A 19,334-nucleotide genomic window follows, 5' to 3' on the forward strand; every position below is an offset into this window, starting at 1 on the left:
GCACAACTTGACAAAAAGGAGGGACCGGTTAGTAGGACATGTTCTGAGGCATCAATGGATCACAAATTTAGTATTGGAGGGCAGCGTGGAAGGTAAAAATCGTAGGGGGAGACCAAGAGATGAATACACTAAGCAGATTCAGAAGGACGTAGGTTGCAGTAGGTACTGGGAGATGAAGAAGCTTGCACAGGATAGAGTAGCATGGAGAGCTGCATCAAACCAGTCTCAGGACTGAAGACCACAACAACAACAACAACATATAAGCTGGAGCGGAGAACGTCTTCGTCAGTCCTCGTTCGGCTCACCTGAAGATGGCTGGCAGTTGTCCAGCCGAAATATCGTGCAATGAGGTTTACGACAACTGGCTGCAAGCCCAAAATCTTTTTGAACAATGTCTCTGCTGCTTCTCTGCATCGAGCACTAGTTTCCATGCACTGCCCGGATAGTATCCACTATCACCAGTTAAGTTCTTCTCATTCATTCTTATTTCAACAGCATCCTTAATAACCGAATCCCAGTATGTGGAGACACGAGACAAAATTTTTGTTTCATCAAACAGTATTTTACGTTTGTTTGTGAGACTATGCTCTGCAATTGCCGATTTCTCCCGTTCTCTATTTTTAATATGCCAATGGTGTTCTCCACAGCAATCGGAAATGGTATGAATGGTCTGACCTATACAATTGCTTCCACACTCACAGGGGCTATTATAAATTCCAGGGACCCTGAGGCTGAGACTGTCCTTAATAGGGCGCATCATCTCCTTAATTTTCATAGGAGGACGAAAAATTGGTCTTATACCCCGTCTACTCAGGACTCTTTCTATTTTGTTGGATATAGCGCCACAAAAAGGAAGAACCGCAATCGGTGCTTCATCTCGTGAATGTGCAGCATTTTCACATTTCCTTTTCTTGAGAACGCTGCCTTTATCATGTGCACCATAGCCATTCTTTCGGAACATGTACTTCAGATGGTTGATTTCGGACTTCAAGTGGTCCTCGTCAGAAACCATTTTTGCTCTGTACACCAACGTATTCAAAACTGCTCTCTTATGAACAGTGTGATGGAAACTCTGTGCATTACGGTATAAATCGGTATGTGTCGGCTTACGGTACACAGAGTGGCCGAGACACCCATCCACCTGCCATTGTACTAAAACGTCTAAGGATGGCAACCTTCCTTCCTTCTCGACAGTGAACCAGAGTTCAGATGTATGCTTTTCATGTGTTCCATGAATTGTTTCAGAGCTTGTGTGCTGTGTGGCGAGACCAGAAATGTATCGTCACCATAACGATAAAATAAGGATGGATGGAGGGGAGCCAAATTTAATGCACACTCCTCAAAATTCTCCATCAAATAGTTAGTCAGAGGTGGAGACAATGGAGAGCCCATCGCCATACCGTCTTGTCATTTCATAAAATTTATTACCATACAAGAAGTAGGTGGTCATCATCACATGATTTTCTCAATGAACATCTGGGAATTTTTGATGTGATATTCACACTGGCCGATTATAGGAGTCATAGACTTTGTTAGATATTTGGCCAGCTTGTAGGTAGGAGTACCAATTGCACTGACAATAGGGCTCAAGGGAACATTATCCTTGTGGATCTTCGGTAGTCCGTACAACCTGGGAATTCTAGGAGCTCGGACTTCGAGATTTTTCGTAACATCATCTGGCAGACTGGAATTCTTCAGTAGCTCCATGGTTTTCTGCTGTACGTCAAAGTTGGGTTCCGTTTAAGACATTTGTACATACTGTCCTCAAACAGTGATATTCAGTAGTATTAGGAACCACGGTGGCATTTCCTTTGCCAGCTGGTAATACGACAAGATCTTCATCTCTCCAAAGTAAACGGACCCCCTCCCTCTCCTCTCTACTGATATTAGATCTGGGAGGCTTAGCTGAGGAAAAATGTGACTGGTAATAAGTCTCACTTCGTCGGTGTCATCCTGTGCAAGATGCCGCAGTGCCTGTTCTACTCGACTGATAAGATCCATGATGGGTATAGTACATAGTGTAGGAGCAAAATTCAAACCTTTATTAAGGGCCGAGATGGCTCCCATGTCCACATTCTTGTCCGACAGGTTGACGACAGTGCGCACTGTTTCATATGATGACTCCCTCTGATCTTTGCATAGCTGCAAGACGCTCAAATTTCTTTGCTTGTTTAGCCGATATATTGCTAAGATGAGCTCTTTGATGAGCATCCTTCGTCATATCGACCCACTCCCAGTCAAACGGTGAGAGAACTGTAGATAACAAAAAGATGTCAACTATATAAACTTAGTGCATTAAAATCTACACTCCTGGAAATGGAAAAAAGAACACATTGACACCGGTGTGTCAGACCCACCATACTTGCTCCGGACACTGCGAGAGGGCTGTACAAGCAATGATCACACGCACGGCACAGCGGACACACCAGGAACCGCGGTGTTGGCCGTCGAATGGCGCTAGCTGCGCAGCATTTGTGCACCGCCGCCGTCAGTGTCAGCCAGTTTGCCGTGGCATACGGAGCTCCATCGCAGTCTTTAACACTGGTAGCATGCCGCGACAGCGTGGACGTGAACCGTATGTGCAGTTGACGGACTTTGAGCGAGGGCGTATAGTGGGCATGCGGGAGGCCGGGTGGACGTACCGCCGAATTGCTCAACACGTGGGGCGTGAGGTCTCCACAGTACATCGATGTTGTCGCCAGTGGTCGGCGGAAGGTGCACGTGCCCGTCGACCTGGGACCGGACCGCAGCGACGCACGGATGCACGCCAAGACCGTAGGATCCTACGCAGTGCCGTAGGGGACCACACCGCCACTTCCCAGCAAATTAGGGACACTGTTGCTCCTGGGGTATTGGCGAGGACCATTCGCAACCGTCTCCATGAAGCTGGGCTACGGTCCCGCACACCGTTAGGCCGTCTTCCGCTCACACCCCAACATCGTGCAGCCCGCCTCCAGTGGTGTCGCGACAGGCGTGAATGGAGGGACGAATGGAGACGTGTCGTCTTCAGCGATGAGAGTCGCTTCTGCCTTGGTGCCAATGATGGTCGTATGCGTGTTTGGCGCCGTGCAGGTGAGCGCCACAATCAGGACTGCATACGACCGAGGCACACAGGGCCAACACCCGGCATCATGGTGTGGGGAGCGATCTCCTACACTGGCCGTACACCACTGGTGATCGTCGAGGGGACACTGAATAGTGCACGGTACATCCAAACCGTCATCGAACCCATCGTTCTACCATTCCTAGACCGGCAAGGGAACTTGCTGTTCCAACAGGACAATGCACGTCCGCATGTATCCCGTGCCACCCAACGTGCTCTAGAAGGTCAAATACCCTGGCCAGCAAGATCTCCGGATCTGTCCCCCATTGAGCATGTTTGGGACTGGATGAAGCGTCGTCTCACGCGGTCTGCACGTCCAGCACGAATGCTGGTCCAACTGAGGCGCCAGGTGGAAATGGCATGGCAAGCCGTTCCACAGGACTACATCCAGCATCTCTACGATCGTCTCCATGGGAGAATAGCAGCCTGCATTGCTGCGAAAGGTGGATATACACTGTACTAGTGCCGAAATTGTGCATGCTCTGTTGCCTGTGTCTATGTGCCTGTGGTTCTGTCAGTGTGATCATGTGATGTATCTGACCCCAGGAATGTGTCAATAAAGTTTCCCCTTCCTGGGACAATGAATTCACGGTGTTCTTATTTCAATTTCCAGGAGTGTAGTTTGTACCTTGTGTGCCGTAACCTTTCTTTGACGCTCACGCAGCTTGTCTTCTGTAATATATTCTTCACTCCAACCGACTTGATAAGATGTTTATCCACAGCGACCTCAGGCACAATCTCCTTATCACGACAGTGTTGCAGAAATGCATAATTACCCCACTACTGTGTATATTTGATGTGCAGCTTCTCCAGTTGACGAACCTGGCGTGCGATGTCCTCCCCATAGAGGAAAGATATATGAGAACAAAGTCTTTCACGATGGCACTTATATGTAAAACATTCTCGGTTTTCCTGCCACGTCAATTCAGGATAAAATCTCAAGCTTTCAATGATAGGCTCCACCGTCATCGTCAGGAGCAAGTGACTGTCTTCACTGCTGCTGTGCCGAAGATCCACAAGGATAATGTTGCCTTGAGACTTATATTGTTGTTGCTGTTGTTGTTGTGGTCTTCAGTCCTGAGACTGGTTTGATGCAGCTCTCCATGCTGCCCTATCCTGTGCAAGCTCCTTCATCTCCCAGTACTTACTGCAACCTACGTCCTTCTGAATCTGCTTAGTGTATTCATCTCTTGGTCTCGCTCTACGATTTTTGCCCTCCACGCTGCCCTCCAATGCTAAATTTGTGAACCCTTGATGCCTCAGAACATGTCCTATCAACCAGTCCCTTCTTCTTGTCAAGTTGTGCCACAAATTCCTCTTCTCCCCAATTCTATTCAGTACCTCCTCATTAGTTATGTGATCTACCCATCTAATCTTCAGCATTCTTCTGCAGCACCACATTTTGAATGCTTCTATTCTCTTCTTGTCCAAACTATTTATCGCCCATGTTTCACTTCCATACATGGCTACAATCCATACAAATACTTTCATAAACGACTTCCTGACACTTAAATCTATACTCGATGTTAACAAATTTCTCTTCTTCAGAAATGCTTTCCTTGCCATTGCCAGTCTACATTTTATATCCTCTCTACTTCAACCATCATCAGTTATTTTGCTCCCCAAATAGCAAAACTCCTTTACTACTTTAAGTGTCTCATTTCCTAATCTAATTCCCTCGGCATCACCCGATTTAATTTGACTACATTCCATTATCCTCATTTTGCTTTTGTTGATGTTCATCTTATAGACTCCTTTCAAGACACTGTCCATTGTGTTCAACTGCTCTTCCAAGTCCTTTGCTGTCTCTGACAGAATTACAATGTCATCGGCGAACCTCAAAGTTTTTACTTCTTCTCCATGAATTTTAATACCTACTCCGAATTTTTCTTTTGTTTCCTTTACTGCTTGCTCAATATACAGATTGAATAACATCGGGGAGAGGCTACAACCCTGTCTCACTCCTTTCCCAACCACTGCTTCCCTTTCATGCCCCTCGACTCTTATAACTGCCATCTGGTTTCTGTACAAATTGTAAATAGCCTTTCGCTCCCTGTATTTTACCCCTGCCACCTTTAGAATTTGAAAGGGAGTATTCTAGTCAACATTGTCAAAAGCTTTCTCTAAGTCTACAAATGTTAGAAATGTAGGTTTGCCTTTCCTTAATCTTTCTTCTAAGATACGTCGTATGGTCAGTATTGCCTCACGTGTTCCAACATTTCTACGGAATCCAAACTGATCTTCCCCGAGGGCATCTTCTATCAGTTTTTCCATTCGCCTGCAAAGAATTTGCGTTAGTATTTTGCAGCTGTGACTTATTAAACTGATAGTTCGGTAATTTTCACATCTGTCAACAACTGCTTTCTTTGGGATTGGAATTATTATATTCTTCTTGAAGTCTGAGGGTATTTCGCCTGTCTCATACATCTTGCTCACCAGATGGTAGAGTTTTGTCATGACTGGCTCTCCCAAGGCCATCAGTAGTTCTAATGGAATGTTGTCTACTCCCGGAGCCTTGTTTCGACTCAGGTCTTTCAGTGCTCTGTCAAACTCTTTACGCAATATCATATCTCCCATTTCATCTTCATCTACATCCTCTTCCATTTCCATAATATTGTCCTCAAGTACAGCACCCTTGTATAGACCCTCTATATACTCCTTCCACCTTTCTGCTTTCCATTCTTTGCTTAGAACTGGGTTTCCATCTGAGCTCTCAATATTCATACAAGTGGTTCTCTTTTTCTCCAAAGGTCTCTTTAATTTTCCTGTAGGCAGTATTTATCTTACCCCTAGTGAGATAAGCCTCTACATCCTTACATTTGTCCTCTAGCCATCCCTGCTTAGCCATTTTGCACTTCCTGTCGATCTCATTTTTGAGACGTTTGTATTCCTTTTTTCCTGCTTCATTTATTGCATTTTTATATTTTCTCCTTTCATCAATTAAATTCCATATTTCTTCTGTTACCCAAGGATTTCTACTAGCCCTCGTCTTTTTACCTATTTTATCCTCTGCTGCCTTCAATACTTGAGACTTATAGTCAGTGCAATTGGTTCTCCTACCGACAAGCTGGCCAAATACCTAACAAAGTCGATGACTTACAGTCGGCCGGTGTGAACATCACATAAAAAACTCCCAGATGTTCATTGAGAAAATCAAAAAGATTACAGTTAGTCCAAATGACATTTTCGTCAGCCTGGATGTGGCATCACTGTTTACAAAAGTTCCTGTGGAGAACGCTTTGAAAATGCTAGCGGATCTTTTTCCTCCTGAAACTATAAAGTTGTTCCGACTTGTGGTGAAGACCACCTACTTCTTGTAAGGTAATAAATTTTATGAAATGACGGACGGCATGGCAATGGGCTCTCTGTTGTCTCCATCACTGGCTAACTTTTTATGGAGAATTTTGAGCAATGTGCATTAAGTTGATGATACATTTATGGTCTGGCCACACGGCGCAGAAGCTCTGAAACAAATCAGAGTACACACAAAAAGCATACATCCGAACACCTGGTTCACTGTCACGATGGAGAAGGAAGTAAGGTTGCCATTCTTAGACATTTTAGCACGACGGGTGGACGGGCATCTCGACCACTCTGTGTACCTTAAGCCGACACATAACAATTTATACCTTAATGCACAGAGTTTCCATCTCCCTGTTCAGAAGAGAGCCGTTTTGAACACTTTGGTATACAGAGGAAAAACGGTTTCTGACAAGAACCACTTGAAGTCAAAAATTAACCATCTGAAGTACATGCTCCAAAAGAATGGCTACGGTGTACATGATATAAAGGCAGCATTCTCCAACAAAAGGAAACGTGAAAATGCTGCACACTCACAGGATGAAACACCAATTGCAGTCCTTCCATTCTGTGGCTCTATATCCAGCAAAATAGGAAGATTCCTGGGTAGACAGGGTATAAGACCAATTTTTTGTCGTCCTAAGAGAATTAAGGAGATGATGCGCCCTTTTAAGGACAGTCTCAGGGTCCCTGGAATTTATAATAGCCTTTATGAGTGTGGAAGCAATTATATAGATCAGACCATTCATACAGTTTCTGACCACGGTCCAGAATACCAAAGGCATATTAAAAACAGAGAACTGGAGAAATCAACAATTGCGGAGCACAGCATCACGAACAAACATAAAATACTGTTCAATCAAACAAAAATTTTGTCCCATGCCTCCACATACTGGGATTATGTTATTAAGGAGACTGTTGAAATAAGAATGAGCGAGAAGAACTTTAACCGTGCTAGCGGATACTATTTGAGCAGTGCATGGAAACGAGCGCTCGATGCACAGAAGCAGCAGAGACGAGACATTCCTTCCAAGGTTTACGTTCCAACGGAATTGGTGGCACCACCAGCGCAAACATTGACACCGTCTGCGGCAGCAGTACATAATCGTCGACCAATCACAAGTCGTCCACGGGCTATACAAGGCCAACACAGCATCAGTGAAGACAATCAGTTCCTCCTGATGACGACGATGGAGGCTATTGTCAAAAGCTTGAGATTTTATCCCGAATTGACACAGCAAGAAAACCGAGAAAGTTTTACATATAAGTGCCATCGTGTAAGACTTCATTCTCATAAGACATTTTCTATGACATTCAATGGTTCATGATTTCCACTTTGTTTCCATCAGCAGGCACTACAGGTACTGTGTTTAATACAGCTCTTTCTCATGGACACCGAACGAATTAAAAGCTCCAATGAAACGACCGAATTTTCACTGTGTGTTTGGCATTGCTGGGCTACCAAATTGCACATAGGATGAGCCATAAATGAAGGTATAGGCTATCAGCTCATTCCGCAAGTTGCCCAAGCAAGTATTTGAATCTGGATTTTCAGAGGGCTACAGAATCGTGCTTACACACTGGAAACCTGTGTTCGTATTTCTCATGCACATCAAACTCATTTTGGCACTTTTGAACTTGACACCCTTTATGCAACAAACACAAAATTATACAGTGCTTTTTGAGAAGTTAAAGGAGACTACGTTCATAAAGAAGTGGTAATTTTTTCTGCGCAAAATATTTAGAATTACTGTAGCCACAGTCCAGTAAAATTTAACAATAAAAAACTGCATTCTTGGCTTTGTCCCTATTTGATTACCAGCACATTGATTAAATAACAAATTGGTGCCATTTACACAACTAGGCACTATGTACTCCATGATCCCAAGACCAAAATATAGATGCAACCAAAGCTAATACTTTTAACTATCTGCTACCGATATTCCAGTTTGTCACATTACTTTGATTGCTTAAGCACTTTACATATCTTTGCTGCTTTAGAGGATATACTGTCACAGGATTTTACAAAAATAGGTCGAATACCTGAACACCTAATTAAACTTTCTACTAAGCATTTTTTGCAGCCTCATTTTGGAATCATATTTCAGCTGCTTCACTATGTTTTGGCTTAAACAAAAGTCACATCAATGTTTTAGATTATATGTAAAAGTCAACTCAGGATGGTGCACATTATATGCTAGTGGTTGAAGGATTTGTTTCATGACCCATTTATAGTAGTAAGTAAGTAAGTAAGTACGGTGGGGCTAGGATAATTTTAATGAGACACATATACCTCAATTTAGATTCTATTTTACCACCTCAATTTTATTGCATCTTCCATTCATGACACTACCAGCAACAGAAGGTTTAATATCAACATTCTGCAATCCTGTACAACATAAGACAAGTCCAACAACAACATAGGCACAAATTTGATAGCTTATCCCAGTTATCCGAAAAGGGAAAGGTGACCTACAGTTTAACATGGAATCTGAACCAAGTGTCATTTTCCCCAGTTGTATAACTGGAATAGGTTAGGGGCACACAAGTTGCCACACTGGTGTCTAATTGAAATACTTGCTCCGAGTCACATGAAATTATTAGTATTTGCCCTTTTTTTTAAATTGCACAAAATCCTGTAATATTCTAAATATCAATATCAGTATAATCTAATTCATCATATAAAAATTCTAAGCATTTCCAATTTCTCTTCCAACTTCAGTGTCCTGCTAGTACGAAATTCAGGCAATTATTACAGTACATGGAGTTATTTTCATTGTTGCATATACTTTAGCCTACAGCAATAAAATTGGACACTGGTTCATAGGCTATGTCTTATGCTGTCTTGCATATTTATTCAATGGCACACAAGCATCAATTTTACTTTTGAGATTCGTGAAAGCTACAGATTGATCTGCGAAACCCGTCAATGCTTTCCCAATAGTGATGCACAGTTTGGCATTATTTTCTCCATTGTTGTCCACAGAGCAACATAAAAATTTCATTTCTACATTGTACAAAATATGATGGGTTCATTGTTGAAGATAGAACTTGAGGACTCCCACAGCTAATAGTCTTCTCATGGCCGGAGTGAAAAAGCTGAAAGTTAGTGACACAGAAATATGAGTACTTTAAAACACTGTATGTTATCAGCAATCTGTGCCAAATAACGCCTGCACTAATTTTTGAATGTTTTTCACTTGTGTGTCATTTCTGCTGGTGTACAAGAAAATGTTTCACTCGAAGTTGTAAATGTTATCAGTGAAAATGAGCACTGTTTCAGAGTGCATTTTATAAGTATCTAGAACTCTGCACTAACGAAACCCTATTATTGTTCAAATTGTAATCATCTTTTAAACAGTTTCTTTCATTAAAAGTGATGTATGTTTGGAATAAAACCCATTTACAAGATGACTTTCAGACTAACTGTGGTTTCGATTATAAAGTTTTTAACTGTTGGATTGCAACAACAGAAACTGTTTTCAAAAAAGAAATAGTGACACAGAGGCAACACTCGTGAAGATTTCATTGGAGCTACTTGACCACTGGTACTGAAGGCCACATCCATTCCTCTGGTTTTGCAACTACATGTTGTACTGTTCACAAGAATGCCTTCTAATATGACGTGATTTTAAAATATTTCTTTTTGCTGATGATACTAGCTTGGTAGTGAAAGAAGCTGAGTGTGGAGTGGTCACTGTATCAAATAGTGCAGTTCAAGACATACAATTATGGCTTTTAGAAAATAAATTGGTGGTAAATCACAGTAAGACTCAGTTTTTACATTTTATTAGACAAAACTATACTAAAACTCACATTTTTATTACACACAACGGGCATATGAATATTTTGTCCATAAGGGATGTCATTGTGAGGGCTGTAACTGTTGTTAAATACAAATACAATAGTTTCTGCATCAGTCTGACTGGTGCAGAAACTGTTTTATTTGTATGGGCATACGATTAGCGAGTCTGAACAATCCAAGTTCCTAGGTTTTCAGATAGATAGTAAGCTGTCATGGAAACCCCTTGTTCAACATCTTGTTCAAAAACTGAATACTGCTATACTTACCATTCAAACGCCATCTGCCATAAGTGATAGTCCAACACGAAATCAGTCTACTTTGCTTATTTGCATTTGCTTATGACTTGCAGCATTATACTCTGGTGTAACTATTCCATTCATAATCGGTATTTTTTGCTCAAGAATGGGAAGTCTGAGTGTAGAGGGTGACAATTATTGAACTACATGAAATAAAATCATCATAACTTCTGAACGGTTTGCATTAGGACGTTCAAACTGCACGGCTGGCCACAGGGTATGACGGGAATTAATATGCGCTGTATGGTTTTGTTTAACGATGAAGCCCACTTTCATTTGGACGGGTTCGTCAATAAGAAAAATTGGTGCATTTGAGGGACTGAGAATCTGCATTTCATGATCGAGAAGTCTCTTCACCCTCAACAGGTGACTATGTGGTGTGCAATGTCCAGTCAAGAAATAATCTGTAAGATGCTCCTTGATGGCATGGTGACTACCGAAGAATACATGAAGGTTTTGGAAGATGATTTCATCCCCATTATCAAAAGTGACCATGATTTTGATAAGGTGTGGTTCATGCAAGATGGAGTTCAACCTCATCAAAGCAGGAGAGTGCTTGATGCATCACTTTGGGGACTGCATTCTGACTCTTGGTTACCCACAGGCCACTGCCATGGGCCTCGATTGGCTGCCATATTCCCTGGATCTGAACACATGCAACTCCTTTTTGTGGGGCTATGTAAAGACAAGATGTACAGCAATAACCCCAAAACCATTGCTGAGCTGAGAACAGCCATTCAGAATGTTATGGACAGTGTTGATGTTCCCACAGTTCCAAGGGTCATGCAGGATTTCATTATTTATCCACACCACATCATCCCGAATGATGGCAGGCATATTGAACATGTCATAACATGAATCTAAATATCTCTAGTGTCATTTACATGTTGAAGTGTATGCATGCTGTAGTTCGTAACTAATTTACATTTTTTTTTTCATACACGTTTTATTGTTAACTGTGTCAATAATATACTCACATCTTGTAGTCTGCAGAGGATTCATGTACATTTTATTTTACCTGTTATTTTTCTGATGTTAATTTCATTTATTAACTTATTCTACGACCATGGAGATTTGCTCCTCAATTTGGTACTACAGAGCTAGACATGTAAAGAAACTTCAGTAGACACTGACACAAAAGGCTACCCTGTTTATGAGAACCAATGTGTTACTGGTCATTAAGTGGTGTTGCCAAAGAGAAGTGAACACAAAGAACCTGAAGGTCTTCAACCTATTTTCTTTGCATCCTATGGCCACATATGCTCCACACTAACAAAGAAATAAAATTGAAAGTAAGTACTAAAGTCTTTAAGACATTAGAGTAATGTGACAAACCACATTATCAGTTTCAGATAGTTATAAATTAATAATCCTTATTACGTCTGTATGTAAAAACATAGGAGACAATGTTCTTGGGCTTGAGGATCATAGAGTTGTCAGTGCTGCAAGTGGCAACTAACAGAAGTTAGTTTCCAGATAACTCAGCATTCAGTGTCTCCATGTCCTTATGAAGCCCTACACAACATTTAGGTTGGCCTTGGTAGCTGCGTGGTCAGCACAGATGGCTGCCATATGGAGGACCCAGGTTCAGTTCCCAGTACTGCCAAGTATTTTTCCTTGTTGGGAGGACTGGTGCGGGGTGCACTCAGCTTCATGATGCCAACTTAGGAGCTACCCGACCAAACAGTAGTGACTCCATGGTCTAGAAAGTTTGTAAAAGAACCAGGAGAGCAGTGTACCAATCACATGCCCCTCCATACTGCGCATCTGCATGAAGCTGAAAGGCAGAGGATGACATGGCAGCCAATAGACCTCACTTCGCCTTCCACAGCCTGGATGAGAAGCCTACACTACATGTTAACTGTTTGCTCTGTGTGTCGTATCATTGACATTGTCTTCTTCAGCCATTCAACAATCTTATTTGTTGACAGATTTAGTACGTTAATATTTATCTGATAGACTCGGTCTATTGCCAGACTCACAAATGTACGACACATTTTTTCCATTTGTTATTTATTTCATGAACATACTATATTTTCTTGAGTGCTTTTGCAGATTATTATTTTGAAGCCAAGGGTTTATGCAGCTGCATCTGAGACCGATCTGTATCGCGCCGCTTACAAAATTTTGCCTTCAGCAACATAGTCCTCTTGTGTTTTAGAAAGTGAGTCAAAAAATATTTGAAGCAATAGTATATGGCTGTGACAGCCTCATTGTTTATTTTTTAAAGACATTTAAATTCTGTATTCACTTGAAGTCTCTAACATACTGCAGTGTCACTGTGTTGAAGCATTTAGCTCCCTCACAAAAAATGGAATATACTTATAGCACATGACAAAAGTGAAAGTTTACGAATACTTACTCTTGAGTGAAATATACTTTTTGGATCATCATCATTTGTCAACAGTGGCGGAGCAGGTGCTTCTACTTCAACTTCCAGTGCTTTATCCGGTATTCTCCCAGCAGATTTTGTTGATACAAATGATCTCTGCTCAAATCCAGGACTATTCAATTTGTCCAAAACACTTTGTGATGGTCCCAGAGAAGTGATTCCTGTAACTTCAAGTTCTTGATTTACATGTTTAACTGTTAGAAGTTTTTATGGTACCTCTTTTTTTACAGTATACTTACCAGTAATCCCGAGAATCTTTTCTGCACTTTCTGTAATTTGCTCTTTCAAACTTTTTCCATTTTCTTTCTGTCCTTCATTAACTTCACTGTTTTCTTTTTGATCTTGTTTCTCTGTCTTAATTTTAGTATACAGCTGGGAGTCTCTCGAACTCTGTGACAGAGATCTCTGTACGGAACGTGAACGTGATCTTGATTTGTCTTTCGATAGTGACCTCGAGTAAGATCTATATCTGTGTCTGGACTTGGATGGAGATCGGGACCTAGAATGCCTTTTAACCTTCTTTTTAGATCTGGATATTATACGGTCATGTGATCTCTCTCTTGATAGTGACCTTGATCTCTCTCTGGATCGCCTGCTATGGGTCCTACTTTTTGAGTGTGACTGGTCATTGAGCATTCTGGAAAGTAAAAGACAGGTTCTGGAAGACAATTCAGTTTTAAAAGGAAATTTAATATTAACAACTTCTTTAAAATTTTACCTTTTGCCATAATGATCCCTACTATGAGAGTGGTGATGTTTTCCCCTCTTGTGCTTTCGTGAGTGCCGTTTAGAATAACTACTGTCACTGCTGGAGTATGAACAGCTTCTTGACCTGGAACAGTAATCATCATCAAACAGCATTCTCAATTAGAAACAGAATTTTAATAGTAAAAAAATGCATTTGTCTTACCTTCCTCCAGTTCTATTCGACTTTTTTTTCTTCCGATAATGATCTTCTCCTCGACTAGAGTTTGAGTCGCTTGAATATCTGCTCATTGTAACTTTACAGATACTGTAACAGAAAGTCATTGTTGTCAGAGGTCATTACATATTCCCTTGACATGTTCAGTGCAAGTGTGAATATAAATTTTTGGATGGCCTCTTCACATTTAACTGTTCAATTAATCAGCAGCACTTTCTACACAAGCAACAAATATTTCATTGCAGTAACAGTATACTTTATCACACATTCTAATAATAACAACAATAATAATTGCAAAACTCTGGCACTACAACATTGCCCACAAACCAGATTGCCTTTCCTTAAGTAACCAGATTGCCTTTCCTTAAGTGCAGCTAAACAATTAGGTGAAATAGAAAAGAAGGTAATAAAAATAATCACGAAAGTATTGGGACCAAAATGTGAGAGTGGCAAATGGGAATTAAGAACCAATAAAGAAACTGTAAAACTAACAGAATCAACATTAAAACTAACAGAATCAACATCAGATACGATGAGGAAGAAAAGAGATTTAGTCTATAGACACCTAAAATGGCTAGGCGAAAAGAGGATACAAAAAGAATTTTTAACATTTTTGACAGAAACCAAAAAACATCCATGACAGGGATGAAAGAAGGCAGACCTGGGAGAAACGTGAATAACACAGGAAGAAATAGGAGAAAGTGAAAAGTTCGGATCAAAAGTAAAAGGTTTCAAGTGTTTCCAAGATAAAACAAATAAAAAGACAGGTGCAACATGGAAAAAGAAAGACGCTAGCAACATATGGAAATAATGAAAAACACTGGAAACAAAGAATAAAAGACATAAGTTATTTCATGTGCTTGTTCGCAGGTCAAACTAATTAAATAAAAAATGGGAACATATTTGTCCAGAAACAGCTGCATAAAAGTACCTATGAAAGGTAATCAAAAAGTTGCAGTCATCACCCTGAAAAAATACAGTTACATAATGAATTCCAGAATGAGATCTCATTCTGGAAACATCCCCCAGGCTGTGGCTAAGCCATGTCTCCGCAGTATCCTTTCTTTCAGGAGTGCTAGTTCTGCAAGGTTCACAGGAGAGCTTCCGTAAAGTTTGGAAAGTAGGAGACGAGATACTGGCAGAAGTGAAGCTGTGAGGACCGGGCGTGAGTCGTGCTTCGGTAGCTCAGATGGTAGAGCACTTGCCCGCGAAAGGCAAAGGTCCCGAGTTCGAGTCTCGGTTGGGCACACAGTTTTAATCTGCCAGGAAGTTTCACATAATGAATTGTTTGTTTATCTGCAGGTAGCATTTCTACTGTCTTGTTACACACTGAAATCCTCACACCACAGTGTTGCAGCACACTGCTAGAGGAACCAAGTCAAAATGGCACAGCCCATTCATAAAGTGGAGAGTTGTATAGTTATTAATATTTATCAGCAGACAATCATTGTCATATTGAATTAGTTATCTGACTATTGAACAAAAATAAGTAGCTCAAGAAAAAGAAGGAAGTGTCTACTATTTTGATAGTTTGAGCAGAATCAAAGTCTAACTGCAACCAAATTAAGCTCAACTACTTGACAATACACAAAATGTTAAAACTAGACACTTTTATGCTTAATATAACACAGCATTGTCCTCTAATTATCCTTCCTTGTCAACAAAATGACCATTTCCTGTTGAAGTGTTGTACTGAAACCTGTATGCCACAAATATTTACATGTTTTACTTTTTACAAGAAATAAGCAATTTCTTGTGCAAAAGTGTACATGGTGACTAAATGCCACTATAGCGGCTGTAACTAAATGTGCCCAAAATGATATTTCTGCTAACTGAAGTACAGCATATATTGGTTAAATGAAGGATGTAAGCTGCAATGAAACAATTATTAAAGGAGTAGATGGTTTCAAATATATAGGAAGTAAGCTAACCAAGAAAGGAAACATCAAGGATGGAATTCTGTTATTGTGTATCTAACATAATTAGGAACTGGAAAATGCTGGCAAAGGAAATATCATGATATACAAAAGTCATATTATCCATCAATTTTATCCTTCACTTCAATGACTGCTTCACAGCCTCCACCATCCAGATTCTATCTACCAACAGCAGCTTTTCACAGGACTTTAGATGCAAACATACGAATACTAAATGTATATAGATCAGTATTCATATGTTTGTTTCTAAAGTACTGCCTCATATATTTACATTCATGGAATGTGCTACTCATTTTAAGCTATGACTAATGCAATATGGTGGCTTAAACCATTTTAACTCTTATATGTGAAGATGGTCCAAGACTGAAACCGATAGATATTTGGGTTTAAAACAAAAGCAGCTGATAGTTCAAATATGCATCTTATACACTGTTTAATGGCTGTTGACAGTCACATTATAAAAATCTGTTCAAAATTATTTTCTGTAACTGTCTGTCTGTAGCCCCCGCAATGAATCCATAGACATCCCAGTCTACACTCGGCAGGTTAAATTCGCCTCCAAGTAGTGCTGGATGATCTAGGTATTTACACGCTACTGATCGTAGAATTTCTTTGAATAACTCTTAGTATTTCTTTGAATAACTCTAGAACTATCACAGCAGAATCAGGTGACCAGTAAAAACATCCTACAATTAACTTAGTTTCACCTACAACTGTTATAAGTGACCAGGTGACTCCACTGGCACACTCATCTTCGACCTCAATTGTCAACTGCAATGAACACTCCCCTCCTATGGCCTCTAATCTGCCTGTTCATTATACATTACATGACTCTCAGCTTTCCACTTTGGGTTTCAGCCAGCTCTCGGTCCCAAGAATAATCTGAGTGCGAGAACTTTCCTGGAGGCTGGCAAATACTGGAACTTCATTAGGAATACTTTGACGACAGTTTACTGATAAAATTCCAGGATTATTTTCTCTACGCACAATTATTATCAATGGTTTCATTTAAACATTATGAAATCAGAAGTAAATAAACAGCAGTTATTTCATGTAAAAGTGAAAACAGCAAATTTTCCATTAATTTTGTTCACTTATATAATTTCAAACCACATACGATTCAAAATATTGGATTTAGTGGAGCCTAAATTGACCTTTTATTTCTTACTATCTGGAGAGCATTCAGAGCCACATAGTAAATAAAATAAACCTCCAGCATGCCTGACAAGGTACATGTTGGATTCAACAATTATTAGCAACAGAATTCCATGGACAGAGATATAGCACATATGAAAGATATTGGCTTAGTGGAAAATTGTTCCAAAGTAGAGGAATAACTGTACATGAATGATACTTGATACAAAAAGTAACAGCTCAAATTCAACACAAGGAAACAATATAATGCACGTAAAAAAAAAAATAGAAAAAAAAATTATCTGGTGTTGTTTGATTATATCACAGCCGATCAGTCACTGGAATTTGCCATCAACCATTACACATCTAGGGGGTAAATACTAATAGACTATACATACTGTGGTTTGCAGAATATAGATGTAAGTGACAAGAGTTGTTACTGTTGTGGCCTCCAGTCCTAATTTGATTTGATGAAGCCCTCCAGACTAGTCTGTCCTGTGCAAGCCTCTTCATCTACGCATAACCACCACACCCTACAGCAATCTGAAACTGCTTACTGTTTTCATGCTTTGGCCTCCCTCTCTAATTTTTACACAAACCCCCCTACATTTCCATCCATTGCAAACTGACAATCTTTTGCCACTCAGGATGTGTCCTCTCAACCAACCCTTCTGTAGTGCCATTACTACTTTGGGGGAAAATCTGTAGGAGTACAGTGCCAAAGCATTGCAGCAGATACTGGCAACTGTCAAGCATGTGTTAGACTACCAATTGCCGTAACAGGGCTGTTGGTTCATTATAAGACATGTCAGGCTCAGCTCTGCAACATATGCCAGAACAGCGTAAGACACTGTTTTTTGCAGTTCAGGCAAGGACACCAGGATCAGGTCTGAGAAGAGCAACATCAGCACAAGATAAACACTTCTTACAACTTGAAGTTCTCCCAACAATCATACCACTCCCGACGAAGCACAAAATCAGTTCCACCAAGTTCAAGAGGTTCAGTTTTTGTGAGAGAACCATCCAAAGAATACTGGGAGAAACCAATCTTCAATCCAGAACACCTGCTACAGACCCAGAACTCACCAGAGATCATCACACTATGTCTCGCAAGGGAATATCGCAGGTTGAGAGTACTACAATGGGAGCAACTGCTGTTCTCCAATGAGCTGCAAACTGGCCTGCAATAACCTGGCTGTAGAGAGAGGCTCTGGAGGACACTTAGGGAAAGATATTTCCCCTGCACATTCTCAGTCAGGACACTTTCCAGGGTGGAGTTTTGATGCCATGAATCAATACGACTTTAGGAATAGATTTGGTCCTCATGGAGCTTGGGAGCCTTCTAAGAGGAGCCTCCTATGACATCGGTGTGTGGAGGAAATCCTTGTAGAACATGTTGTGCCTTTCACTCCATTTACTGGTTGTGGTTTTGAACTACGGTAATGCTTGACAATGCATACCCAAATAATGTGAGAATCGGGCAGGGGTTCTTGGATGAAATGAATATTCATGCTATGGCTTGGCCTGCTTGAAGCCCTGATTTGGATCCTATTGAGCATATATGAGGTCAGCTGGAGAGAAGGGCCCATCAGTACTACACAGAGAACCTACAGAATCTTCGAGGGGGCCTCCTGAAATGAGTGGAGTGCTGCATCAATGCATTAATAAGAGTATGCCTGAAAGGTTTGATGCCACGATTGGTAGAGGAGGAATTGATGCATGCTTCAGAAAATGCGACGAGAGGTCTGTGAAGTGAATCCAGAATACACCTGCCTTATCTTTATTAGCTTCATCAAAATTTTTCTTGAAAAGTGCATCTGTGTTAGGTTGTTAATAATTGTATTTTTTTTTCCAGACACTTTAGCACAATATTTTATCATAAGATATTATGTTAGTGTCATAAAAGTGACTAAAATTGAAAATAATTTTCTTAAGAAATCAAAGTGTTACATTTTCTGTGCCAGTCAGTGTATTTCTTGTAATATAAAATCAATTCCACATATCCATTTGTCCTAGCCATTTTACATACTTTCACTTTCCTTACATATGATATTTTGAGTCCTTTCGAAACCCAAGACTTTTTTGATGGCTCATTATTCCCACACTTCTTTGTCTGCTTGGGTAAGCTGCTGATAAAGATTGATAGGAATCCATGTCAAAAACCTTAAATTAAGAACAGACATCTGTCACATTAGACACATTTACTATTTCAGGCCTTCAAGAACAGATTATGGAACACAACACAATAATAATAATAATAATAATAATAATAATAATAATAATAATGACGACGACGACACATGCAAGCACACCTTACTCACACATGACCACTATCTTTGGCCACTCTGTCCACAATGCACAGGAGTACGGAGGAGGCTGGGCCAGAGGGGGATGGATAGCAGAGAACGTGTGAGGGACAGTGAAATGCTCCTAAAAAGCATGCAG

The 19,334-nt window shown here is 40.6% G+C and overlaps 1 protein-coding gene across 5 annotated transcripts in view; it reads right to left on the bottom strand.

The window, feature by feature from the left end:
- LOC126260159 (serine/arginine-rich splicing factor 4-like) overlaps window positions 1-19,334 on the bottom strand; it is a 58,774-nt gene that overhangs the window by 13,574 nt on the left and 25,866 nt on the right. For 4 of the 5 annotated variants that reach the window (XM_049957422.1, XM_049957418.1, XM_049957421.1 and 1 more), the window contains exons 2-5: window positions 13,807-13,908; window positions 13,615-13,728; window positions 13,136-13,533; window positions 12,867-13,063 (exon numbers count right to left, since the gene is read on the bottom strand). In XM_049957422.1, the coding sequence (XP_049813379.1) occupies window positions 12,867-13,063; window positions 13,136-13,533; window positions 13,615-13,728; window positions 13,807-13,892 (795 nt within the window). In that variant the 5' untranslated portion in view covers window positions 13,893-13,908. The remainder of the gene's footprint in view (window positions 1-12,866; window positions 13,064-13,135; window positions 13,534-13,614; window positions 13,729-13,806; window positions 13,909-19,334) is intronic. The other variant, XM_049957423.1, reaches the window with a different exon arrangement.

This window comes from Schistocerca nitens, chromosome 5 (genome assembly GCF_023898315.1).
Source record: "Schistocerca nitens isolate TAMUIC-IGC-003100 chromosome 5, iqSchNite1.1, whole genome shotgun sequence".
Classification (NCBI taxonomy): domain Eukaryota; kingdom Metazoa; phylum Arthropoda; class Insecta; order Orthoptera; family Acrididae; genus Schistocerca; species Schistocerca nitens.